Raw genomic sequence first — 27,215 nt, 5'->3', positions numbered from 1 at the left:
TCATCCACAATAGCTGAATGAACTTCGTCACTCATTAGACCAATGAGTTCATCACATGTTGTCTTGGAAAAGTATGATGGGTTACCTTTGCCAGCATTCCCATATTTTGAGATATGGCCTGCTTAAAATGGGTCAAACTGAGCCACAAGCTCCAACAATCCCAAGAAATTTCCATTCTGCAATGATCCAAGTGTGTCATTTCATCCCTGGAAAGGCAGACCACGTTCAGCTAATGTTTGAATAACAGCTATAAAACGCTGCAAGATGTATTGCCATTATTCACACTCCCCTTTAATTTGTTCCTCCAATTTTTGTGTCAATCCAAAGCCCTGTCTTCGATTTAAATATGTCAACATTGAATCTCTGTGAGTAGTGCTATTTTCATGTTGTTCAATTAAAACAGTATTCCGCCAGTCATTAAATCCATCTGCAGCAAACCGAGATGTTGAAAGTTTATATGCAAAAAGTTTGCAAACAAAACAGTACACAGACCCCGCTGATGGTGAATACAGTTGTCATTCTCAAGTGTATTTCTCACCATTCACTTTTCATGCCAAAAAATATTTTTTGTGGACAATATCTTGTTTGTTGGCCATTGGTAAAAGTCCGACATGATTTCTCAAATGGTCTAGTGTGATGTTGACAGTCATTTGGTCCACGATCTATCCAGTAACCTACATCATGGTTCAATCTCTGACACATCCACACCTTCTAGAACAATGTCTGTTTTACCACCAGGAGTAGGATGATCAGTTACAGTATCTGATTTCCTCGCATTATTTCGATCTATGTTAGTAGGACGCCCCCCGGTTTAGGTGGAGATAAGTAATAAAAAGAGAACAGAAAAAAAGAAGGAAGAGTAGGTAGTGGAGTGTAAGGAAGTCTAACAAAGTTCTGATTTTTCCCATGATGATTACTTCAATGCTTTTTTTGAAACATCAAGTATCAATTTTTGTCAAAAAAAAAATCTCATTTTTTTTGGTGCCCCTTGCTTTGCTGGTGCCCTAAAAATGTGCTTAGTCTGACTGTTGGGTAATCCAGCCCTATTTCCCTAAGTGTCCACATGCTCCAGGACTGAGGGCACAATGGTAAGTTTGTGCCCAACTGCCACTTAGTTCCTTTGTCATCACAGACTCTAGGTGTTATAGGATTCCATAGTAGCAGGGAAGGAAGGAGGGTTGTAGAATATATATGGACAACATATGTCAAAGAATGCCATTTACTGTAAGTAACTTTTCTTCTTCAAGTGCTTGTTTACATATATTCCACTCTTGGTGACTCACAAGCAGTAACCTAATGTAAGGAGGTGGATGCTTGGAGTCTAATTAAAGATTGCAGCACTGTTCTGCCAAAAGAAGCATAAGATTTCAATGCTTCCACAAGGGAATGGAAGTATGAACTGTATAAGTATGAACTGAATCCCAAGTAGCTGCCCTGCAGATGTCTGGAATGGGTATAGTTTGCAAAGAAGCTGCAGAGGCTGCCTGGGCCCTGTAGAAAGAGCCTTAATCTCAGCTGGAGGATATAAACTAGCTAGCTCATTACAGACCCTAATACAGCCCGATATTCCAAGCTTATATCACTTGACCCTTCATTGTCAGCAAATGCTATCTTGTGGAAACTCTGAAAGATCTGGACTTTTCCAAAAAAAGATCCTATAAACATCATGGACTGCAAGCTGAGAAATCCTAGGTCCCTGGGAAGGTGCTGGAAAGGAGGTTTTACTCTGGATGGTGGTGCAGAAGTGTGGTGCTTCATATGATGAAGACCTCAGGGGTTCTAACAGGGCCATAATGGAACGTTACATGGAAAAGGTCCTGGGGGCCAGGGAGAAGGGGATCAGGGCATATGTCTACTCCCATACCCCCTATATGATACAGGCATGAATGAAGCCCTTGACTCTCTTTCAGATGCATAAGGATCAAATGAGGGGGTCCTTGGTGACTATATAAGGGATCCCTCCCTGTTGTGTTGGAAATTTCATGAGAAGCAAGAGCACTCCAGATCTAAGTGGGAGGCTGCTGAAGCTAGTGTGCTAGGTTGCAACATTAACCTGCATTGAGCAGACCACCCAGTACTAACACTGTCATTGTGGTGGGGAAATTTAGCTCTGTGTAGAGCAGCGGAGATTTTGGCTCATCAAGACATGAATATCCTTTGATACAGCATGCTTCTTTCTTCACTATGGAGAAAGGTGATGCCTAACCTCGGTGTGGGGATGGATAGCACCAGGGTGGATTGTGCTGACGTGTCCAGTGCTAAAGTACTTGGTGTCGAAGGAAACAGTACCAAGGAGACTGGTATCAAAAAGGGTTGGCGCAGCCAGAGTTGGTGGCAGAGCACTTGGTTTTGAAGTAGCCCCTGATGCTCTGGTCTCAGAGGCAGCTAGTTTTGATTCCTGAGATGGTGCCAGAGTTCTGGTAACTTGCCCCCTCAAGAGTTCCAGAAGTACTCAACTCAGATGAAAGTCTCTTTAGACTGGGAGTGGATAGGGAACTTGGACCTCTTTTTACTAGGAATTCCCAGCAAGGATCTGCCCCTGTTCTTCCCAAAGGAGTAATGCTCTTTTTTCTCCAAGGTTCTGACAATAGCTGGGACAGTCTTAGAAGATGGGGCCCACAAACCAGAGTAACTGGAACTCATATAGGCTGGACTGAAATCAAACCTGTCTGGGGAAGGTTCTCCCCACCCTGGATCAGAGGCAGGCTGCATAGAGCAGTCAAATAAAAACAGATTAAGGTGTACCTCTCTTGCCTTCAAAGTCCTTTTAGAAAAAGGACTTGCATTTATCAGGGCTATGATCCTCCCCAACCAAAAAGCACATATGGGATATCCATCACTAACTGATCATGGTCATGGCACCTCACAAGAGGAGCAATACATAAAGCCAGGCAATTTCAGATGAGACCTAAGCCTTGGTATTAGGAAGAAGCTCCTAATAAGAGAGAAAATGAAAAGAAAACAAAGAATTAAACTACCAAACCTTGCCAACAGGCAAACTATCTTAACTAACAATAATGTAGACAATAATGCACAAAAAATTGCTGAAAATTGTGTCAAGCCACTAGGGAGCAATATCTCACAAATATGGACAATGGTGAAGGAACTGAGAGGCACTAGGGCCTGCAAAACCCATAATGCCTTTGGTATGTGAGCAGAATGACATTCACAGCGCCTGCGCAGCCCCAATTGACACTGCTGGCCAAAAGACTCCAATCTTGAGTGCCTGGGATGTATATGCATCAACAGTGGAATATATATGGACAGGCACGTGAAGAAGAATGAGAGGATCACATTCAGTCTCCATATCCATTCAAACTTTGGCCTTTCTGTTGAGACTGCCAGTAAGGGTTCCAATTAGCAACAAATGTGGTGGTGGTTTTGGTGAGTCAGACACTCATCTACTAGAAACTGGACTCACTTTAATTAAGCTACTGAACAACCATTTGGAAACAAGTGAATATGAAAGTGGGATGGATTTAAACTAGTGATCTAGAGTTGAAAGACTCAGCAGCTTAGTACTCAGCTCTTTATACCCTCGGATGGTTGATGCTATAGTGCCGTCACTTTGGACTCCAACTGTTGTGCCCTTCAGTTCTTGCATAATGTGAATGGCATGCATTACCACTCTGGTTTCAAGACATTGATCAAGGAAGCGCTCTCTGACAAAGACTGATGTCCTTATGCCACCTGGATGGCAGGTCTAGTTTTATTATTTGCTTTACAGTAGCCATTGCTGAGGCCCCAAACATGACTAGCTTAGTTAGAATCTAAACTCTGGCTGACAGGGGCCACCATTTTGGGGTTACATCCAGTGCCTAACATAATGCAACCCTGAACTCTGGGTCAGAGGTCTTTAGATGCTACTGTAATACAAATAATAAATATTTATAATCCTGACTCCGCTGTGCTAGGTGCTATACAAATACATAATAAAAGATATGCAGACAATTAATCTGTCTGTTTGCTCACAGTGTGAAAATCCAACTCTCACATTATGCCCATCATAGAAATTAAGATTATCTTATTTATTTCAGAGATAAAACTCCTCCAAGGATGACAGCATGGTCTCTCATTGGAGGGTCCCAGCCTTTGGAAACTGTTCCAGGTAGTGGTTTGCCCAAGCCAGAGTTTGTTTAGCTTCAGAGCAGGATGCATGCATTTTAGCTTGTTCTAAAGAAGTCAAGTTTTAGACATCAAACGGAGGGACTGTCTACACACAGTATTTGTACCACTATATTGGTTTAAAAATAGACACAGTTAAAATAGCACAACCTCCCCCTCATGTGGGCCCAGTCATACAGTTGATATAACAGTTCTTACATCAATATAGCTTATTTCTGTAAATTCAGCTATATTGATATAAACACCTTTATACTGGATAATTGCATCCACACTTTTAACTATGTTGGTTTCTAAACAGATATACCGTTATACTGTTACAAAAATGGTGTGCATATCAACCCTTAGTATCCCATAAATGTGTTAAATTTTCTCAATAGCACATGAAGTGGATTAGATGAACAATTCCGACTACTGCTAACAGGCATTCTGTGTCTAATCTGTAGCACACAGTAATGAAAGCATGTCACTAACACTTTTGTATTCAAGTATCACAATAGCCAATAAAAAATAAACAAGATATCAAACGTTAGAACAATGAAGAAAATAAATAATAGTGTTTACTTTAAGACACTTGCTATTTCAGACATTTTATAAGTCAAATATGATCACTTACCAGTTGTCTCCACATGATGCAGCTTTGTTTAGTGATTGTGATATTGCAATGCTGGTTAGGTTATCCTTATGATTGCGAGCTTGAAAAATCTCTTGACCAATCTCACGAATGTGTGTAGAAATAACAACAAAGCAGCCACGTGAGAAGCCAATCATGATGTAGCCATCACCATACCTATAGCAAAACCAACATTTAAAGAGAGAGAGAGATGGCTGGGCTGACTGCATAGAAAGTAACGCAATATGAGAAAAAAATCCTGAGCAAGATGAAAGTCCGACTGCTGAAGAAAGAAAGACAGAAATGCATTGAGTCTTCCTACAGCAGATATAAAAATACTTGTTAGTGGGAGCTGTGTCTAGATCTCCTCTCCTCATTGAGGTCCTCACCCTAGGAAAACAGCAGACAGGAGGCTCCCGGGAGCAGCTTGGCTAGGGGCGGCTCCAAGGCAGGGAAGGTGGGTGGGGAAGGAGCAGCAGTGGATGCAGACAGTAACAAAGCAGAGCAGAGCAGCCGGGGGTAGGAGGGGCACCCCGGTTCCGGAGACACTCTCTTAGAACGGCACCCCTGGGCCGTTGCCCAGCACACCCAACCCTAAGGCCAGACCTGCCGGGTCTGGTACTAGTCAATATTTTCATTAATACTTGGATAATGGAATGGAGAGTATGTTTGCAAAATCTGTAGATGACGCCAAGCAGGGAAGGGTTGCTAGCACTTGGAGGACAGGATTAGAATTCAAAATTAACTTGACAAATTGGAGAATTTGTCTGAAATCAACAAGATGAAATTCAGTAAAGATAAGTGCAAAGTACTGCACTTAAGAAGGAAAAATTAAATGGACAACTACAAAAGGGGATAATTGGCTAGGCAGTAGGATCTGGGGGTTAGAGTGGATCACAAATAGAATATGAATCAACAGACACATAGATAAATGCAATATGTTGGGGAAGTTCAACATGGCTTTTGTAAAAGGAAATCATGCCTCATCAATCTACTAAAATTTTTGAGGGTGTTAACAAGCATGTGGACAAGGGTGATCCAGCTGATATAGAGCGGTGGTTCTCAAACTTTTGTACTGGTGACCCCTTTCACAGAAAGAGCCTCTAAGTCTGACCCCTCCTCATAAATTAAAAACACTTTTCATATATTTAACACCATTATAAATGCTGGAGGCAAAGCAGGGTTTGGGGTGGAGGCTGACAGCTCATGACCCCCCACGTAAGAATCTTGTGATCCCCTCAGGGGTCCCAACTCCCGTTTGAGAACCCCTGATATTGAGTACTTGGACTTTCAAAATGCTTTTGACAAGGTCCCAAATAAAAAGCTCTAAGCAAACTAAGCGTCATGGAATAAGAAGGAAGGTCCTCTCGTGGATCAGTAACTGGCTGAAAAATAGGAAATGCAGGATAGGAATAAATGGTCAGTTTTCAGAGACGTAAAAGAAGGGTTCCCCTAAGAGTCTATACTGGGACCTGTGCTGTTCAACTTTTTCATTCATGATCTGGAATAGGGGGCAAACAGTGAGGTAGAAAAGTTTGCAGATGCTACAAAATTATTCAAAATAGTTAAGTCCAAAGCTGACTGTGAAGAGATACAAAAGGATCTTACTAACCTGGGTGACTGGTCAACAAAATGGCAGATGAAAATTTTATGTTGATGCACAATGGAAAAAATAATCCCAAACATACAAAATGACGGGATCTACATTAGCTATTACCACTCAAGAAAGAGATCATGGAGTCATTGCAGATAGTTCCTTGAAAACTGCCGCTCAATAATGTGGCAGCAGTCAAAAAAGCTAACAGAATGTTAGGAACTTTAGGAGAGGGACAGATAATAAAACAGAAAATATCAAGATACCACTGCATAAGTTCCTGGTCCGCCCACGCCTTGAATATTGAACACAGTTCTGGTCGCCCCATCTCAAGAAAGATGTATCAGAATTGGAAAAGGAACAGAGAATGGCAACAAAAATTATTAAGAGTACGGAACAGCTTTCATATGAGAAGAGATTAAAAAGAATGGGACTCTTCATCTTAGAGAAGAGACAAGTAAGGAGGGAATATGATAGAGATCTATAAAATCATGAATAAGGAAGTGTAATTTAACCCTTCACAGAACACAAGAACTAGGGGTCACTATGAAATTAATAGGCAGCAAGTTTAAAATAAACATAAGAAAGTACTTCTTCACACAATGCACAGTCATCCTATGGAACTTATTACCATGGAATGTTTGAAGGTATAACTTGGTTCAAAAAAGAATTTGATAAGTTCATGGAGAATAGGTTCAACAATGGCTATTAGCCAAGATGGTCAGGGATGCGACCCCATGATCTGGGTGTCCCTAACCACCATCTGCAGGAAGCTGGAACTGGATCACTTGAAATTGCCATGTTCTGTTTACTCCTTCCGAAGCATCTGGCATTGGCCACTGTCAGAAGAAAGGATACTGGGCTAAATGGACCAGGGGTCTGACCCAATATATTATATTCTTAATGTGATACAATTGCAAAAAAGGCTAATATCATTCAGGGTGTATTAACAGGAGTGTTGTATGTAAGACACTGGAGGTAAACTGTCCCACTCTACTCTGGTGAGGTCTCAGCTGGAATACTGTGTCCAGTTTTAGGTGACAAACTTAAAGAAAGATGTGGACAGATTGGAGATAGTCCAGAGGAGAGGAACAAAAATGATAAAAGGTTTAGAAAACCTGACTATGAAGAAAAGTTTTAAAAGACAGGGCATATTTAGCCTTGAGAAAACAAAACTAAGGGGGGGGGGGAGACCTGATAACATTCTTCAAATATCTCAAGGGTTGTTATAAAAAGGATGGTGATCAATTGTTCTCCATGTCCAGTGAAGGGAGGATAAGAAGTAATGGGCTTAATCTGCAGCAAGTGTGATTTAGGTTAGATATTAGGAAAAACTTTCTCTAACTATAAGGATTATAGTCTTTCAAGGGAGGCCATGAAATCTTCATCATTCAAGGTTTTTAAGAACAGATTAACATTTGTCAGGGATGGTCTAGGTATACTTTGTCCTGCCTCAGCAGAGGTGACTGGACAAGATGACCTCCTGAGGTCCCTTCCAGCCCCACATTTCCATGATTCAGTTTCCCTGCCTCAGCCTCCTCACCACGCCAGGGCATTCTTTGGGCTGTCCAGAGTGCTTGGGGCCTTCTGGGCTCCAAAAAGTGAGCAAGACCTGCATGCCCTATGAGGCTGCTACATGCTGGGTGATCTTGCTCTCTCCTGCCGTATGCTGCATCTTCCTATCTACTCACTGTTTCTATGTGTTCCCTTATTTAAACTCCTCCTGGTCACCTGGGTGCCTTTGTTCTGCTCCTGGTAAGTTTCTATTGTTGCTCCTACAAGGGTAAACTAAATTGGATTTCCAAGGCTTGAGATCTCTCATCATTCCCAGGCATTTTTATCTGAACAGGGTCGTTGAGTCCTAAGCAATTACCCCATTGTGCCTGTCTGGTGTGTACCTGTTACCTGACAGCAATGGTTGATCCACATACATACAGGCATTTTTACATACATATAGCAGTTTTTCATAATATAACTTCATATCAACTAGAATTCGTAAGTTGTACAGACAGAGCCCCAATTAATCAAAAATGGAAAACCATAAATGGTCATTAAAATAAAGGAAACTCTTTACTGAAAGGCTGCATACAAGCAGGTTACTCACCCAGAGAGCTGTTGGAAGGGATTTTATTGGTGTGTCAACACAGCAATCAAACACCTGCAGCTGGCTTGCATCAGCTGAGTTGGGGCTGAGTTGTGGGGGAAGTCCCAGACCCTTGGCTCCAGTCGGAGCCTGAAGGTCTAATTTTACAGCTTCACTGTCTGAGTCCTGTGAGCTCAAGTCAGCTGATGTGGGCCAGCCACGGGTGTGTATATTTTTGTAAATAAAACAGATTATACCAAGAATCTATCCTGACTCTGTGTCACCAATTTCTCCTCCAAACAGAAACCACTCACTAATTTCAGCAACCATACCATTACTAAGTGTGGGACTACATCTTTACTGTCCCATTTTGACATCACTGCTTTTTAAACAACAGAATTTTCAGTGAAGGGGCCTGTAAATTTTAGATTCCTTTAGTCCAGTGGTGACCAAACTTTTCCTGTTGTGCCCCTCCTTATCAGTAATGGAATCTGTCCATGTCCCGCCTCTATTCCTGCAGTTGGCTCTTGGGCTGAAGGCGGAGTTGGGGGCAGAACTGGGGATGAGGAAGGAACTGAGGCTATAGGTGGAGCTGGCCTGGGGGCAGAGAGGGAATGAGGGCTGAGCGGGGCTAGGGGCAGAGCAGGAGCGGCGGCTGGGGCCAGAGCAGACCTGCAGCTGGAACTGGGTTTGGGGTGGAGCTGGGGGAGGAGCTGGGCTGGGAATGAAATGGGGCTGAGTTGTGCTCCATCCCTGCCCCCTGTGGGAACTGGCCCGGGCCCCACCAAGCACTCCCTGAACTTTCCTCCATGTCCCCCTAGAGGGGCATGCCCCACAGTTTGTGGACCACTGCTTTAGCTTGAAAGGAATATTATATTAAAAAGACTACGATATAAACCCAAAAATCCTCATATCATAGTGGGATAAATACCAGAAATGAAAATAAGTTAGAAAGATAAAAACCTCAGCTTTTTCTTGCAATATTAAGAAGTTAGTGCTTACTCACCATCTATAGGTTACAATGTTGCCATAGCGCTGCTGGAATTCTAGATCAATTGGGTTATCAGGATCATTCAAATTAAAAAGAAACAATGTTTTCTTGCCAACCACCACGCTTACCTGCCAATTGACAAAGTGAAACACACACCCAGTGAGAATGCCATTTTAAAACAAAAACACTACTGTTTATCCTAAAAGACAAAGCTTTTATCCTTCAGAATTCAGTTCAAAGGTCTAGTTCCATTGGTCAAGTTATAACACAAAATCAGAGGATATTGTGTTTTTTGAGATGCAGAGAATTGTCATTGGTAGAGTGCAAGGAAACAGTATCACAGCTCTGGTGGCTAATTTTAGTCAATGATATAAACAAAACTTCTAAACAGATAACTTTTCTAAATATAAAAATATTTAATAATTAATAAAATTTCCTTAAAAGCTGTTCAAGTAATTTTAAAATGAGTTCCTTAAAAATTATGAAGATGTACAATTTAATATCTATCTAGATAAATGCTTCTTATTTGAGAACATCCACAAAGATGATGGATTTTGTCTCTGGGGAAAGAAAGGCTCAGTTTTCAATGCTCTCTTTTTGCATTCTCTGGTGACCAAATAAATAGCATTACTATCAGACAAAGTAGCAGCTAGCTCAATGCAGGGTAACACAGGGAACAGTAACACAGAGGCTTATTACTATAACATCTATAACAAGAAAACAAGGAAGAACTTGTTTTATGTCTCATGCTTTGTGTTTGCTTGGATTGACAAGAATATTAAACAAAAAGGCTATTTTCTATCTTAATTTAGACCATTCTCTGTTTGCCCTCAGCCTAAAAGTGAAGTACTATTCATGCTAATACCTATTTTAGGAGTATTAAAATACCAGTAAACCCTCTCCAACCCAACCCTGTTTCTTAACATATTTGGGGGGGAAACCAAGACCCAGTGCAAACCCAAAAAACTGTAATAGCTGATAACAAGAGATTTGAGTTTCCCCAAAGTCTGAGTGTGTGTGAATCCAAAGATTTGGCCTCAGCCCATCTCTAGTCATAACCTCTTAAAGCATTTCATTCTTAAATGTCAGTACCATGAGTCACTGTAAGAGTTAAAGGTCTGAAATGTCTAAGAATTACTATTATTTTAAGCTCTTCTAAAGATACCACAGCAACTTTACTTTAGTTTGTTGTATAGTTTATTTTAATCAAATTAATTCTTCCTTTTCAGATAACGCCATCTGAATCTTTTAAGTAATACTGTATGCTAATGTGACAGAGACAGGTATGGCACTATGTTTACATTCAGAACATCATCTGAGATGTGCTGAATGGTGTTGTGCATGGGTTTCATACAGTCTGCTTACTGTGCTTTCCTTGGTTGATATTCTTTCATCAGTCTTCATCACTGAGAACTGCATATCACTGGGATCCGATCTCACTGAAGTCTGCGAGAAGGAAGTCCAGATTCAGATATTATTTATTTACGTAGCACAGTGTGCCACACACTGCACAGATAAGGTAAGAGGATAGTTTTCCCATCTAGAATATTTTGGGTGTTAATGCAATACAAATAAAGAAATATTACAACAATTCCACTATTCTCCCTTTATTCACAACGCCAACATCCTTTCTTCATTAACAAGAGAAACAGAAAGAAAGAAAGAAAAGATCAGTTTTGATCATGTTAGGCTTGAATTGCCAGGGAACATCCAGGTTTAGATGTCTAAAAGGCAGTTAGAGATGCAACTCTAAATAGAGATGAACAGATAGACCTTCATGTTGTTTTGTAGACACGGTAGTAACTGAAGTGGCGTGACCAATCAAGGTCATGCAGCAAAAGAACATAGTGGGAAAAGAAGACAGGGCCAACAATAGAGCATTTAAAGATGAAAGTGGATAAGATGAAACAAGCAGCCCTGTCTACCCACCCAAAAGGAGATTGATGTTGTATTTATATAGCTTTGCTCCGATATGAATTCCAAAGCCATTTACTATATACAAAATACAGCCAAAACATAGATTCATTTGAACTCTCCCCAGACTAGGGTCCTGCTAAAGAAAAAACAGGTACTTATCTGTACTGTAACCACTGTTCTTTGAGATGAAGATGCAGCCATGTATTCCACTCAGGTGTACACATGCGCATTGCACTGAAGTCTGAGAACTCTGCCTAGCAGTGCCCATCGGACCCCTCCTAGCCACTCCCATAGATATTTAAGGGCAGCACCACCCTGACCCCTCCTTAGTTCCTTCCTACAGAGTATCAACATTTGAGACTCTAATGCACAGGGGACAGAAAGTGGGTTGTGGAATACACATCTGCACTCACATTTCAAAGCACAACAGTTACAGTACAGAAAGGTAACTGTTTTTCATCTTCGAGTGGTTGCAGATGTATATTCCATTCAGGTGACTCACAAGCAGTGACCGAAGGAGGTGAGGCTTGGGGTTGAGCTCTAGTTAAACAGCGACTTGACGACTGCCTTTCCGAAGTGGCATCTCATTGAGACTCAGTCAAAATAGCATAATGTCTTGTACGCACAGAAGACCAGATAGCAGCACTGAAAATGTACAGAAACATTACTGAGAACAACAGAAGCTGCTTGGGCCCTCGTTGAATGAGTCACCAGTGTCTGTGGAGGAGCACTTGAGCTACCCCATATGTTGTTGTAATGCAGAAAGTGATCCATCTGGAAATTATCCATGTGGAAACTAACTGAGCTCCTTCATCTGATTCCCATAGGAGACAAAAAACTGAGGTGATAAAATTCTTTAATCCCTTCCAGATAAAATGTCAAGAAATGTCTCATATCCAATGTATAAAGGTGGCGTTCATCTGTATTTGAGTGTGGCTTAGAAAGAATACAGGTAAGTATATTGTTTGATGAAGGTAAAACAGAGAAACCATCTTAGACAAAAATCTTGGATACAGTTGCAGAGTCAGTTTGTCTTTGAAAAATTGCATACATGGAGGCTTTGCCATCAAGACCTGCAGTTCACTTGCTCTCCTGTCGGCAAAAGAAAGGCCATCTTTTGGCAAAGAAGGGACAAGTTACTATGGGCTCAAACGGAGATCCTACGAGGGCAGCCAATACTATACTAAGGTCCGACTAAGGTGGAAAGAAATTGACATTTCCTCCACTACCATGAAGTTTGAGAAAATTGACTTCCCTCGGATCGGCGGATGGAACACCAAGATTGCCGCTAAATGGACCCTCAACAAGCTGAGAGACAGACCAGAGAATGAAGATGTAACAGGCAATGCAAAAATGTCCTGAATACAGGCTTGCCTCGGCTGAATTCCCTAGGCTAGTGACCAAACCAAAAAAAAACATTTCCACTTGGCCAAATAGGCAGCCCTAGAGGATGGTTTTTTACCACTAAGCAGAAGTTGCTGAAGTGCTTCCGCACACTGTCCTTCCTCCTCATCTAATCACGAGGTGCAGACTGCTCAGCACCGGATTTTGAATTTGACTGTGGTGTCAAATCAGTAGGTCGCGATAGAGGAGAAAAGAACTCGGAGGTCAAACAGGTAGGTTTGTCTTCGCCAAACTGGCGCAATGAGGATCAATTTGGCTTGATCCAACTTGAACAACCTGTGGAATGAATGGGATTGTGGTGGAAAACATACCTCAACACTGATCACAAATTCAGATAGAAAGTGTCTGTTAATGAGACCAGACAGACCTGCTTGAGAGCAAAATTAACAGCATTTCTTGTCTTTTGTTGCAAAGCAATCAAGAGTTAGAATGTCCCATTCTCTGAAGATGGACCTTGGCAAACTACTCCTCAGAGACCATTTGTGATTCTGGGAGAAATTTTTGCCGAGGTGACTGGCCAAGTGATTCTGAGCACCTGGAATGCGAGCAGCCATGGGAGTGATGTTTTCCCTGATGCAAAATTGCCAAAACTTTATTGCCTCCTGACAAAGCTAGCTGCAGCAGGCTCTTCAGGGCTATAACCAGGGTGGGACGAGAAGGGCAATCACCTAGAGCGCATAGCCAGGGGGACATTGATCTTCCCCACCCCACCCCAACAGAGGCCTGGGTGGGGAGCAGAGGGAGTGGTATGGAGATGTTTCTTCTGCTGACAGTGCCTCTGCAACTGGACGCCACCTCCTTGGTCTTAGTGCAGTTCAGTTTTCCGTTCTACACATGCAGGGTGCCTTAGGTGGCAGGGGAGGCAGGTCAAGGGGGATGAGAGGTGCAGGATATGAGGTAAGAGGCAGAGGGAAAGGAAGGGGATGGGATAAGGTGGGGAAAGAGAAGAGAATAAGGGAATGGGGGGAAGCAGGAGCTGCAAATGCAGCATCCCCTCGGTGGCGGCAGCAGCTGAGGCTCCCCCATTAATCCAGCCCATCCCCCTCACAGCACTGGCAGCCCACCTACAGTGGGTACCCCTGCCGCAGGTACCTCTTCCTGCACCTTCCAAATACCCACTCCAGCTCCTCCTTTCCCTCCCCCCGGCAGTGTCCTCTATTTGGAAACTTGAAATAGGGTAACCCTAGGGCAGGGGTCTTCAATCTATGGACCAGCCGCTCAAGGAGTGGGAAGGGAGTGACACCCTGCGCACCTTCTGGCCCTGCACCAAGGGTCCTGGCTGCCAGGCCCACGCCCCAGCTGCTGGCTCTGCACCCAGGGATTGGCACCTAGGGTCATGGCTGCCTGCCCCATGCTCCACGCCCAGCTGTGGCTGCAGGCTTCGGACCCCAGTTGAGGGTCCACACCTGCCCCCCTGCTCCACTCCTGGTCCTGCACCAAGGATCCTGGCTGCCAGTCCCGCACCCCAGCTGCTGGCTCTGCACCCAGGGATCGGCACCAAGGGTCCCGGCTGCCTGCCCTATGCTCCACACCCAGCTGTGGCTGCAGGCCTCAGCCCCCAGCTGAGGGTCCACTCCTGGCCCCAGCTGTGGCCCAAGCCTTGGCCTGCTTACCCCTGCAAATATGATTGCTTGCCCCGGGCGCTAAAATGCTTAGTTATGACTCTGGGGCTCTTGATCTGTTCCCGAAAGGCTGGTACGCACTGTAAATGACTCAGAGCTCCAGGATGTTGATATGAAGAGAAGTTTCCTGATCTGTCCACAAACCTTGAACTTTCAATGACCCCAGATAAATTCTCCAACCTCCTGCGAAGGAATTGGTAACTATGGTTCTGATTGATGGAGGGTAGGCAAAGGGAACACCTTTGCAAACATTTATTGGATGGTCTAGTGGACTGATCAAATGACTGACAATTCAGGAGATATACCACTTTAATCAGCCTTGAGGAGGATGAAGGCACAATCTTGCATTCTGCAACATGTAATTGCCAATCTCAAGCGTACATGGATTGTTGATGAACAGTGAGAGTGGAGGGGAAAAACACAGGAGGCAAATTGGTTGGAATTATTTATTAGGAAGAAAAGCCCTCCGAGTCTAGTGAGACCCCAATGAACTTAATTTTTTGTATTGGTATTAACTATGACTGTTCAAAATCAGACCAGACGACTGAATTGGATGTAACAGCGGACTTGGTCTCTAGACTTGCCCTTCACTAACCAATTGTTCGGGTAAAGACAGACAAGAATTCCTCTTTTCTGAGATATGTTACTGCATTTGGTAAATATGCATGAAGCCAGGGACAGGCCAAAGGGGAGCACTGACAATGCTGACCGGCTGCTACAAATCTCAGAAATTTCCTGTGGCTTGGGGAAATCACCATATGGATCATAGAATATCAGGGTTGGAAGGGACCTCAGGAGGTCATCTAGTCCAACCCTCTGCTCAAAGCAGGACCAATCCCCAGACAGATTTTTGCCCCAGATCCTTAAATGGCCCCCTCAAGGATAGAACTCACAACCCTGGGTTTAGCAGGCCAATGCTCAAATCATTGAGCTATCCCTCCACTCAAAAACCGAGGCAGGGTAAATCTCGCCATCAAAGAGACCTTTTGCAAGGGCTTGTCCGAGAAGTAAGTGTCCTGAAGATCAAGAGCAGCAAATTAGTAGGTAGAAAGGAAAGTCTGCAGAGGGCAGAGCAGGAAGAAGCCCAGTGAAATGGTAGCAAGGGTTGAGATGATGCAACTCTTGACTGCTGATTGTAGGGTCTCTGGGCTGGAACTCAGTGGACAGGCCCCGATTCCCCTACTAGCCACTGGGAAAGTGACATAGTTTTGCTTAGTAAGACTGCCTAGAAGGGAACCTGGACCAGATATAACCACAAAGGAGCACCCCAGCAGTGAGTAGACCCCATGACATATAGCTGGGGCCATAATCCTGGCAGAAGTGTCTGCCTTGTTCAGTGATGACTGCAATGACATCTTGCCCGCTAGATACCTTTCCACAATGAGTGTCTTGAACTCTTCTTTGGAGGATTCTGGCAACTTATCAGTAAATTTGGACATAGCCTCCTGTGATAAATGAAGAGGGTGAGGGATAGCTCCCTTTTATGGACACCCAGCCAGCCAGTTAGCTATAAAATTCCTCTTAGTGGCTGTTCTCTATTTGCTTTACTTGTAAAGGGTTAACAAGCACACCTATAAAAGGAAAGGAGTGGGCACCTGACCAAAAGAGCCAGTGGGAGGGCTAGAACTTTTTAAAATGGGGAAAAAAATTTCCCTTTGTCTGTCTGTGGTGTTCTCCGGGAAGAAGAGAAACAAGGAGCAGTTACGGCATGAGAAGCTTTACGACAGGTATGATAAAAAATCATCAGATCATACCTAGAATTACATATTTGGAACTTCCAAATGTGTAAGTAAATTAGGAATATTTAGAAAGACGTGATTAGGTTTATTTCTTGGCTTGTGGACTCCTCTGTGCTAACCCCAGATGCTTTTGTTTTGCTTTAAGCTGAACCTCAAGAGAGCTATCTTTATGCTTAATTTTTGTAATTGTTTCTTTTAAGCCTAAGTTCCAAATGTATTTCCTTTCTTTTAGTTTTTAATATTTTTTACCTTTTTTAAGAATAGGATTGGATTTGTGTGTCCCTATGAGGTTTGTACAGATGTTGTTTAATTAGCTGGTGGCAACAGCTGATTTCCTTTGTCTTTTTCGTGTGTGAGAGAGAGAGAGAGAGAGAGAGAGAGAGAGAGAGAGAAGGGCTTCAGAGTATCCCGCAGGAAGGAATTTCCAAGTGTTTCTTCCTAGGTTCTCAAAAGGGGTGGGAGTTTTCACTTCGTTGGTGACAGCATCAACCCATCCAAGGTCAGAGAGAAGTTGTGACCTTGGGAGTTTAATACCAGCCTGGAGTGGCCAGTATTAATTTTAAAAATTCTTACAGGCCCCTACCTTCTGCACTCAAACTGCCAGAGTGGGGAATCAGCCTTGACACCTCCCAATTTACAAAGTCAGATTTAGATAATACTGCCTGCTGATTTGAAATGCACATTTGTAACAATGAGGTTGAACAAATTTTTCTTTCCATCAAATTTAACCACTCAGACTCTTAGGCCTGGTCTACACTAAAGAGTTAGGTCAACCCACTACATCGCTCAAGGGTCTGAAAAATCCATACCACTGAACAATGAGGTTAAGTCACCCTAACCCCCAGTGTAGACAGCGCTAAGTCAATGGAAGAATTCTTCCATTGACATAGGTACTGCCTCCAGTGGATGTGGATAACCTATGTTGATGGGAGAATCCCTTCTGCTGGCATAGATTGTGTCTACACTGAAGCACTAAAGTGGGGCAGCTGCAGCATGCCGCTATAGCATTGCAAGGGTAGACAAGCTCAAAGTCTTTACGCATGGATTTATCTCTCTCCTGAGATAGTCTCTAATTTTCCACTATTACAATAATAGTTTGGGGCTGGATGTGAAAAAGAAGCACTCAAAATGCCGCATAGGTACATAATACTAACTACAGCAAAGCATACTGACAAAAGGTAAGGAAACTGGGGTATGACACAAAGTCTTTGTGAGTTCCAAAAGTGCTTCATTTATTGGCAGAGCTGCCCTTCCTGGAGCTGAGGACTGGAGAATGTTCACCAATTTGATGTACTTGAGCAAACCCAGCCTGAAGCTATTTACCTCAGGAGATCTTCAAATGATTTAAAATTCTCAGGCACAAAAGAGGAGAAATCCAGCACTGTGGAGTCATCAGGTGAGGAGGAAGAGGAAGAGAGCAGAGTCAATGGGGCTCTCCTGCAGCAACACTTGTGCCTGTAACAATGGTTCAGGCTGAACCAGCTCAGAGGGAGCAACCTTGGTCTGTGTCTGCAATGTAGGTGGCTCAAGAGGGGACACTACCGAGGGGATTGGCGATCTTGCCCTGGACTGAGCCAAGGATCAGGACCTTGCAGACTGAGGAACATCCAAAGGATTCCAAGGAGGCCACTCAGGATAAGGATACAGCACCAGTGGCCAGTATGAACTGGACCAAGAGCCTCTGTCCTTACTGCAGAACCAGTGCTGATCCCTGTACAAATGATAATCCCGGAGGAATCAAAAACGTTCAGGAATGGTGGAAAATAGTGCCAATAATGGTGACAATTCTGCAAGGGTACAGAAGAAGACACTGCAGCTGAATGCTCCTGTATTAATAAAGAATCAGGAACTAGAGAAGCATAGCAAGTCCAGCACTACCTAACACATCAGTGATGTGGAAACGGTGCCAACACCGATGTCATTGATACCAGACTCAATGGATGTCCACTAATGGCACTGGAGTCGACGGTATGGTGTCCAACTAATCTTGACTCAGTACCAGTGAGTGAGTAGATGGCAGAGCTCTATTCAGTCTGCAGAGGTTCCCAGCACCAAAGCAGGTATAAAGTGTTGTTTCAGGTGCAAGTCTCTAGCCACCTACGTTCTCTTTTTGAGCAACTTACAGATGGTGCACTTTTCTTTATTGTGCCCTTTCCCAAGGCACAATAAACACAGAGTGTGGGGTCACTATTAGAGACAGCCACCCCATGCGTCAGGAGGTGTTTAAAACCTGATGAGGGCATCACACCAGGCTAAATCCTACTTAACTAACTAAATCCTAAGGGCGTTACTATAACTAACTACATACACAAAATCATAGGAAAGCACCGTGACAGAAAACATGATATTTGATACCACACAGAATTCTCCAACTCAAGCTGCAGGCAGTGAAAAGGAACTGAGGGAGGTCAAGGCAGTGCTGCACTTAAATAGCTATGGGAGGGGCTATGAAAGGCCAAAGGGAGCGAGTACCACCCCAAAAGGGAGAGCTAAGCAAAGTTCTCCAGATTCAGTACAGTGGGCGTGTGCACACCTGGGAGGAATGTCTGCAACCATTTGAAGAAATAAGATTTCAGTCTGCTCTTAAAAAAGTATTCAATGAACCACTGTTTCTACTATTTGAAATTAAGTGAATTCTATAAATGTTGTGCATATCCAGAAAATGCCTTTGCTCACAAGGATTCTAATTTACATAAGAAAACACTTAGAACTCTGATCAGAGGGAAGAAGGGAATCAGCATCTCAAAAGGGATAACAAAGGCCTACCTTACACTTTAGGTGCAAGATCTTCACCCCTACTCCAGTTACTTTACAAAGAGTAAAAGGGCTGGAGCATCCTAAAGATGCCCTAAAAGCCCTGTATCTGGCCATGGAAGAATTCCCCTGGTACAGACACTGTAGAAGACAGCCATAAGGCTGCTTTCCAAGAACCCCATGCAAGCCCTGGCATCGAGTATAAACCGGGGCAGAGGTGGTGAGCAGCATTTCAGGGGCAGGCTCATAACATGCAGCACTGCAGAGTCTGTAGACAGCAGGGCAACCCAAAGAGGCTGCTATAACTTGGACAGGCCCCAAAGTATGCTGACGTTTTGCTCCAGCCCTGGGAGCAGTCCAGGATTGGGAGAGTGCAAAGATGACTTATAGCCACTTTAGCATCCACTCCAACTGGGCTGAGTCCAGCGTTGTAACTCTCAGAGATCAGAATAGAATCTTGCCTCAGGATCATAAACTAAGTATAACAGTTAGATAAAGATGCTGCTATTATTACCTGTCTTACAGTATCTCCTTCCTGATTGCTAATAGTTATCATTTTGTCTTCACTACCTAGTGCCAGTAGATTTTCAGTACTCCAGCAACCACAAGTGATCCGCTTGGTGTGTTTACCTGAAAAACAGATATATATCTAATTTATACGTATAAAAAAAACGTACAAAATTAGAGATGGGAATGTGGCCTCTAATTCATAACCCAGGCTATGCAGGTTTGAGCCCTACAGTACATACTTTTTAAAAAACATTAAAAAATTAAAGGAAAGATTAATGTAATTCAAGTATGTACATTTTTAGAAAATAATTAGGGTGTGAAACAAAAAACTGACATGGTGAATATTCAAGAAAGCATGCTAGCCAGTGGAAAATATTTGTTATCAAAGTTTGTTTTTTGTTTAAAAAAAAAAATTCCCAAGAGTGAAGCCTTTGTATCTTTATGGAACCTTAAGGAACTTCTCATCTTCCCACTTGATTCGCATCAAACGTCTCAAGCCGTTTACAGCAGCCACCATTTTCCTGCCCAAATGGAACTCTGAAGTTTCTTGATGTTTCTCCTCAAATATACCATAGGAAAGATAGTTTATCAACATGAAAAATTCCACAACCAATTTTCTTGTCTGTGGAGCAAGGAAGGCAATTTAACCCAAGTTTCCCACATGGTAGCACAGAACTTTGCCACTAGGTCATCACAGAGGAGTTTTACAAAGTATTCTATAAGAAACCATTCTAGTAAGAATAATAAATCAGAAGTAGCCATTTGAGCAAGGGAACATTTTGGAGTTACAGTTATAGATTATATTTTTACACTGAACACAAAGGAATCTTAATATTATGAGTAAAATGTTGCTCTCAGTTAGAAACATACAAACCCAATGAATTCAGTATAGTACATACCAAGGACAGGAATCTTACGAGAAGTCTGTCGGTTATAAATAAGCAAGTTTCCCTTAGTTGTTCCAACTGCAAGTAAGGCTCCAACTTTGGACCAAAGCAAGAAAGACATTGGGTCTCTGAAATATTAAAACACACAATAAAATCATCTTATATGGCATAGCAGTGAGATTCTCTTTTAAACTTAAAAAAACCAAACACATTGTTAACTATAATTATTTGTTTTGTATTTACACAGTGTTATGTAAACCTGAGCTAAATTTTTTAATTCATTTGCTTAATGTGAGTTTGCCACTTTCAGACTTGCTTAAGCATTCACTAAATAGCAATGAACTGGGGGTGGGGGCGAGGAGCTGGTTTGTTTAAACATTTAGATGTGTACAAATGCTAAAAGTGGGAATCTGTCCATAAGCTTTAAGCCTCCTTGATATACTTCCACATATATCAGAGATAATCAAGTTAACAGCAAATTTCTAAGAAATGTTTAAAAAGATGGTGCTTTTCTGACTTTTTTTGTATTTTAAAGGTGTAGTTGGGACTGATCACATGACTGTATTCACATGGTAGATCATAGTTTTTTGATTGCCAAACTATCCAATATAGTAAGAAAGCTTAGCAGAAGCTATTTTTGCTTTGAGTTTCAGACAGAGGAAGGCTGTGTTTTGTGTAATTTTTGAAGAGTTAATACAAAAAGCTAATATTTTAATTGAATTTAGTAAAAAGATAATATTATTTCAAACTCCCTGTAGCCTAACCTGTCAGCCAAGCCTAAGTCCCGATATTTCTGTTGCATTTATGTTGTTGTATGCAATTAGGTATGGCTTCCTTACTGATACAGTCTCCCTCATGTAACTGGATTTTAGAATTGATGTATGTAAATGCCCTTGAAGGACATTTTGTCTGTTTTATTATTAGTTTAAAAAGTAGTAAACATGAAGAGCATAATAAATGCTCATAGAAGCAGAAGTACTAAAGGAATACATCAGGGGTCGGCAACCTTTCAAAGTGGAGTGCCGAGTCTTTATTTATTTACTGTAATTAAAGGTTTCGCATGCCCGTAACACATTTTAATGCTTTTAAAAGGTCTCTTTCTATAAGTCTAATATATAGCTAAACTATTATTGTATGTAAAGTAAGGTTTTTAAAATGTTTAAGAAGTGTCATTTAAAATTAAATAAAAATGCTGAGCCCCCTGGACCGGTGAAGAGGACCAGGGCAGTTTCAGTGCTACTAAAAATCAGCTTGTGTGCCACCTTCGGCACGCGTGTCTTAGGTTGCCTACCCCTGGAATAGACATATTTGTGTAACAGGGGCTGCTCGTATCCCAGCTACATAGACTGGATAGACATAAAGTAACAGCAAGCAAAATAAGACGCATTCAGAGTCTCTTACTGTTAATCAGGATCAAGTTTCCTCTTCACGTGACTTATCAGAAATATTTTTGTTGTTGCTGATGAATGACTTTGGGGGCAGGGACTTCATTATCGTATGTGCTTCAAAAGTACCTAGCACGGGGGTTGGCAACCTACAGCACGCGTGCCAAAGATGGCACACGAGCTGATTTTTGATGGCACGCGGTGCGGGCTTAGCCGCGCAGCCCGCTGCCACTCTGGGGTTCCTGCTGTTGGCCCCTTGCCAGCCAAGGTCCTGCCACCAGTCCCACTCAGCAGCTGCTGCTGGCCTGGGGAAAGGAGCCCCAGACTGGCAGCGGGCTGAGACCCCCAACTGTCAGGAGCCAGCAGCCGAAACCCCAGAGTGGTGGCAGGCTGAGCCGCTCAGCCCAATGCCACTCTGGGGTTCCCGCTGCTGGCTCCTTGCCAGCCGGGGTCCCACTCAGCACCCACTGCTGGCCTGAGGGAAGGAACTCCAGGCTGGCAGCAGGCTGAGACCCTGGCTGGCAGGAGCCGGCGGCCGAAACCCCAGAGCGGGGCAGGCTGAGTGCTGCTCTAGGGTTCCCACTGCTGGCCCCTTGCCAGCTGGGGTCCCATCAGTCCCACTCAGAACCCAATGCGGGCCTGGGCTGAGATCCTGGCTGGCAGGAGCCGGCAGCTGAAACCCCAGAGCGGGGGCAGGCGGAGACGCTCAGCCCACCGCCAAAACCCCAGAGCTGGGCGGGCTGACCCGCTCAGCCCGCCGCCGCTCTAAGGTTCTGGCTGCTGGCTCCTTGCCAGCCGGGGACCCTGCCGCAGCCCCACTCACCTTGCTTCTGGTTGGAGTTCCAGTGCAGGCCCCCTGCCAGACAGGATCCAGGCCTCCGGCCCTGCTCAGCCCTACCAGCTGCCAGCTCCACGCACCTCAGCTGCCAATCTGGGGGTCCAGCCAGTTAACAACTGATCACTCAGAAGCCTGTGTGCATCTTAAAAGTATCCAAATACATGCCACCAGACACTGGAAAACTCAGCAAAGAAAAGCAAGGCCAAGGATCACACTAAACTAATAAGATCCGCATTTTAATTTAATTTTAAATAAAGCTTCTGAAACATTTTGAAAACCTTGTTTACTTTACATATAACAGTAGTTTGGTTATATATTATAGACTTATAGAGAGACCTTCTAAAAAACGTTAAAATGTATTTCCGGCACATGAAGTCTTAAATTAGAGTGTATACATGAAGACTCAGCACACCACTGCTGAAAGGTAGCCAACCCCTGACCTAGCACACTGTGGATGCTACTGTTATGTAACTAATAATAGATGGAGACGTTCTCAGGATTTAGGCACTCTTAACATTCTTTTAAAAACACAAATCATACCATAAAAAAATATCCAGCTGCAAACTCCATCACATACCAACAATGACCAGCTAATCTTTAGAGCAACAATATTAGATATTGCCCTTCAGCAACACCTTACCCACAAAAGTTGTATTGAAAGATCTTCACACTATACCTGAAGGTCAAGAGATTCATCCTTTTTAGAACCCAGGTGTGGGAACTGAGTTCCAAAGTTGAGGAATCCTTAGGGAAAGTGCCTTCCCAGCAGCAACCTCTGTTTTAAACTGAATGGATTCCAGATCAAGTGTTTCTATTGATTCCAATTTTGGCAGTAGCACACGTCATGGGGAAAAGAGGTACTCTCTCAAGTAGGCTGGTCAAGGCCATTTAGGCCAGAAATGCTCTACCTTGAAACCTGTAGATAGCCAATTAAGGCTACAAAACACCAGTGGAATGTCCTTGTGGCAACATACCTCACTTAAGAAGTAGGCTGCTGCATTCTATATTAATTTCAGCTTCCAAATGGGCTTAGGATGTAGCACCAAGAAGGGCATACTGTACTAGCATGATTCTTGACATGCGTTTTACATTTTACAAGAAGAGTTTTTCTTACCTCATGCCACTGTCCACCTGGCTTGTTTTGTTTGTGTTGGCATCCCACAGATAAATGGTACTAGATTTGTCAGCAATTATGGCTAAGGTGTCCCCATCTTTATCCCAGTCCATAGCAACACAGTTGCTTTAGAAACAGAGAGAAAGAAGAAAATAAACTTTAGTAGGGATTTTAAAAGTTTATGAGGGTCCAAACCAGACAAAACTATACAGTCAAAATAAAGCCCCTGACCCAGCCCCTCCCCTCCTAACAAACCTGAGACAGGATGAGACATTCATGTTACGTAAACCTGAATCTCTAGATAGAAGTTGCACCCCAGCTCTAATCTCACCCAAGACTATGACTCCTTCCTACTACTTGTGCCTCCAAAGGGGGCTTTAGAGCCCTGATCCCTTGCTGGGCCCCAGGGCTAGAGGGCCCCTTCCAACATACTCTGGATCTTTAAGGGACACCAAGCTGTCACCCAACCTTCTAGTTTTTTGGAGGCAACCTGATGTGGACAGCTCCCTCCTAGTTCTCAGAAGGATATTAAAGTTTGGGACAGAAGTCCCCATCGAAGCAGGAAAATGCTCTAGTTGCTGTTCCCACAAAGAGCACAGGGGCAGACATACTCCACGATCTCTAGCATAGGAGAAATAGGACTAAGGAAGGAACATATATATTAAGGATTATAAACAACTCTGCTTATGCACTGGGTATATTTTCCTGCTGCACTAGTGCAGAGAAGGGTTGAGCACCAAAGGCTCTTATTAGAACTGGAAGAGACAATGGATCATAATGAAAAAATCCTCAAAGACTGTGCAGAAGAAAGAGGCCTCTTGGAGTAATTCTGAAATTAAAAACCCTTGGCTGGTCTGTGCCAGCCGACTCTGGCTAAGGGGCTGTTTAACTGCAGTGTAGAACATTCATGCTCAGGCTGGAGTTTTGGCTGTAGGAACCTGTGAGGTGGGAGGGCCCCAGAGCTCAGGCTGCAGCCCAAACCCGAATGTCTTCACTGCAATAAAATAGCCACACAGCCAGAGCCCTGAGAGCCAACATCAGCTGGCACAGGCCTAACTGCAGCATCTAACTGCAATGTAGACACACCCTCAGTATCCCTTACAGTCCCATGGAGGGCAGAGTGAGCCACTCCGTTCCAGGAGCCCAGCTGCATCCCTGAAGATAACAAAAGGATGGATTCTGGCACACAAGTGTTTGTATAAATGTTAGCAGCCCTGGCACATGCATCAAGGTAGATTTGTGTGAACACAACAAAACCTGATATTGGATGGAGTCTGGGTATTATATTAAACATTTGCATATCTCTAATCAAAAGGCAAGCAACTCATAACGTATAGCAGGCATCTGGTTACTTGTTCTAGACTCCATCTGCTAGTATGGGGAAAGAACTTACTGTTTGGCTGCCAGAGGGACATTTGTCAATTAAATATGTAAAAACTGCAGTGTCTAATCTTTGCAAAAACATGCAGAACACAGCTTTTGCTGTCATGAATGCGTCAATATCTTTGGTTTTTAATTGTCTGAAAAATTGTCTTTTACACTCTTCTACCGTGGACCTTATCTCTCAACCATTGTTCTTTGGTAAAAAATGTACGGTACGCAAAAATAGTATTTAAAGCTGTAGCAAGTGCGTTGAGTGAAAAAACAAGAGGTTTGACTGCCTGAGAAGTCAAAATAAAATTTTACAAAAATAATTTGTTTTGAAGCCTAAGATCCAATGTGAATTGTGCTTTTGCTCTGCATTCTGGGTAAGTACATGTATAGCTTCCAGTAAAACAGGAGGTGGCTTCTTGAGAAGCTACCAGCTTTCCCGTTCTGCTCACGTAGTAGCTCCTCATAGGAAGCACTTTATGTATACCAGGCTGCAGGCTAAATCAGCAATCCATCAAATTCAACTTTTTATCTTCTTTTCTCCCACTTGCCTGAATTTAGCACGATAGTAAATGTGGCCTCCTGCAAGAAACTTCAATGGATGTCTCAATCCCCAGCCACAGCAGCATGCAGCATTCTGGTGAGCAGGAGGAATAAATGGGAAGAGAAGACACTAGAGGCAGTGTAACCACGGGACACAGCACTTGACTGGGACTCTGGAGATCTGGATTCTATTCCCAGCTCTGTCACTGGCCTATTCGGAGACCTTGGGCAAGTCACCTTCTCTCTCTGTGCCTCAGTTTTTCTATCTGTAAAGTGGGGATAGTGACACTTACCTCCTTTGAGATCTACAAATGAAAAGCACTGAATAAGAGCTGTGAGTTCTTCTTGTTATTATTAGACAAGAGTGCAGAAAAACAAGAGTGCAGAAAAACACAAGAAAGCAAAAAAGAAAAATAGTATATAAGAACAAACGGACAAGAGAAAATGAGAAATATAATTGAAGAGATGGCACTTATGACATCTTCTATTCAAACAGAAGAAACTTGGGATTCTGAACTCAATTCTCAAGAGAGGGGAAGTCCCAGATAGAGTTAGAAGGCAACAGACGGAGTGATCACAGCATCGTTTGGACTGAGCGGGGGTTCTTTCAGATAACTGTCCTTGCTTTTGCTTGAACTCTCTATGACAGAAGTGGAGATGCTCTGTAATCATTTCTGAATACTGTAAATTGACCTGGTTATTGGGATGTTTACTTATTAATATGTTGATTTAGTTTAACAGGGCAGTTGTCAGGAAAAACAAGCTGATAGGAAAACATATATAATAATATAAGACCCTCTTCAGTAAACACTTATGGGTTGTTAAGAGACAATACCAGAACTATTAGCTTTGAAGATTCTACTTCCTGGCTCCAGCCAACTTACATAACTAGTTTTGACAAGCAGGGCCAAGGCCTGGGAACCAAAAGATCAAAAGGCCTATGGAGCTTATAAAGAACCATTCTCAACAGTGAGGGGAGAACTGTCGGGGAGTTGTTCAGGGGAACCAGGCACACAGGAACTGCTGTGGTGTCTGAAAAAAAGGCAGGCTGCCTAGAACTACCTCAGGGGATGGTAAGCCTTTAGGCTGGACAGACATGCATCAGACTATTTGTTGTTTTTTCCTCTAAATTGCTCACGCTGCAAAATAAACCCAGTACTTTTGTTTTAAGGAGGTATTCTGGTCACAGACTCCCAAAGAAAAGAAGCAGAGAGTCAGACCTGCACAGTTGATACTCATAGTACTGTAGCCCAGGGCCTGGTGTAAGAGTGGGAGAACTGTGGAATTCTACCCTGGAATAGGTGGAGGTTTGAAACCTGAGAAGAGATACTCTGAGAGACCAGAAAGAGGAATGTATATCTAGTCCTGTAACTGTGACACCTGTACTCAATCTGGGTTGTTATTCTTGGCGGAAAAAACTGTAGTCTGGTTTAAGGGCAGCAACTAATTGCCCTGGTTGAAACTGCTGTTATTTAACTGCTTCTACAGCAATCAGTCAGATTGTAAATTAGGTTCAAGTTTAATATTAAAAAAGACACTCAGATTTAGGCTATGTCTACACTGCATTTTCATCAGTAAAACTTTTGTCGCTCAGGAGTGTGAAAAAAAACACCTCCTTGACCAACAAAAGTTTTACTGATGAGAAGTGCCCATTGTGGACAATGCTTTGTCGGCGTGAGACACACCTCGCCCATAACCCTCATTGAGGGTGGGTTTATTTTGTCGGCA

General features: G+C 43.1%; 1 protein-coding gene across 3 annotated transcripts in view; it reads right to left on the bottom strand.

The window, feature by feature from the left end:
- Positions 1–27,215, bottom strand: part of WDR19 (WD repeat domain 19) — a 126,749-nt gene that overhangs the window by 85,122 nt on the left and 14,412 nt on the right. For all 3 annotated transcript variants that reach the window (XR_004000798.1, XM_030565629.1, XM_030565628.1), the window contains exons 4-9: positions 23,574–23,699; positions 20,249–20,364; positions 19,354–19,469; positions 10,769–10,849; positions 9,419–9,531; positions 4,739–4,912 (exon numbers count right to left, since the gene is read on the bottom strand). Coding sequence is in view for 2 of the 3 variants with exons in the window: in XM_030565629.1 (XP_030421489.1) it covers positions 4,739–4,912; positions 9,419–9,531; positions 10,769–10,849; positions 19,354–19,469; positions 20,249–20,364; positions 23,574–23,699 (726 nt within the window). In the remaining variant the exon portion in view is untranslated. The remainder of the gene's footprint in view (positions 1–4,738; positions 4,913–9,418; positions 9,532–10,768; positions 10,850–19,353; positions 19,470–20,248; positions 20,365–23,573; positions 23,700–27,215) is intronic.

This window comes from Gopherus evgoodei, chromosome 5 (genome assembly GCF_007399415.2).
Source record: "Gopherus evgoodei ecotype Sinaloan lineage chromosome 5, rGopEvg1_v1.p, whole genome shotgun sequence".
In the NCBI taxonomy this organism is placed as follows: Eukaryota; Metazoa; Chordata; order Testudines; family Testudinidae; genus Gopherus; species Gopherus evgoodei.
Note: the sequence above shows the minus strand (reverse complement) of the source record. Positions and strands in the feature narration are given on the sequence as shown.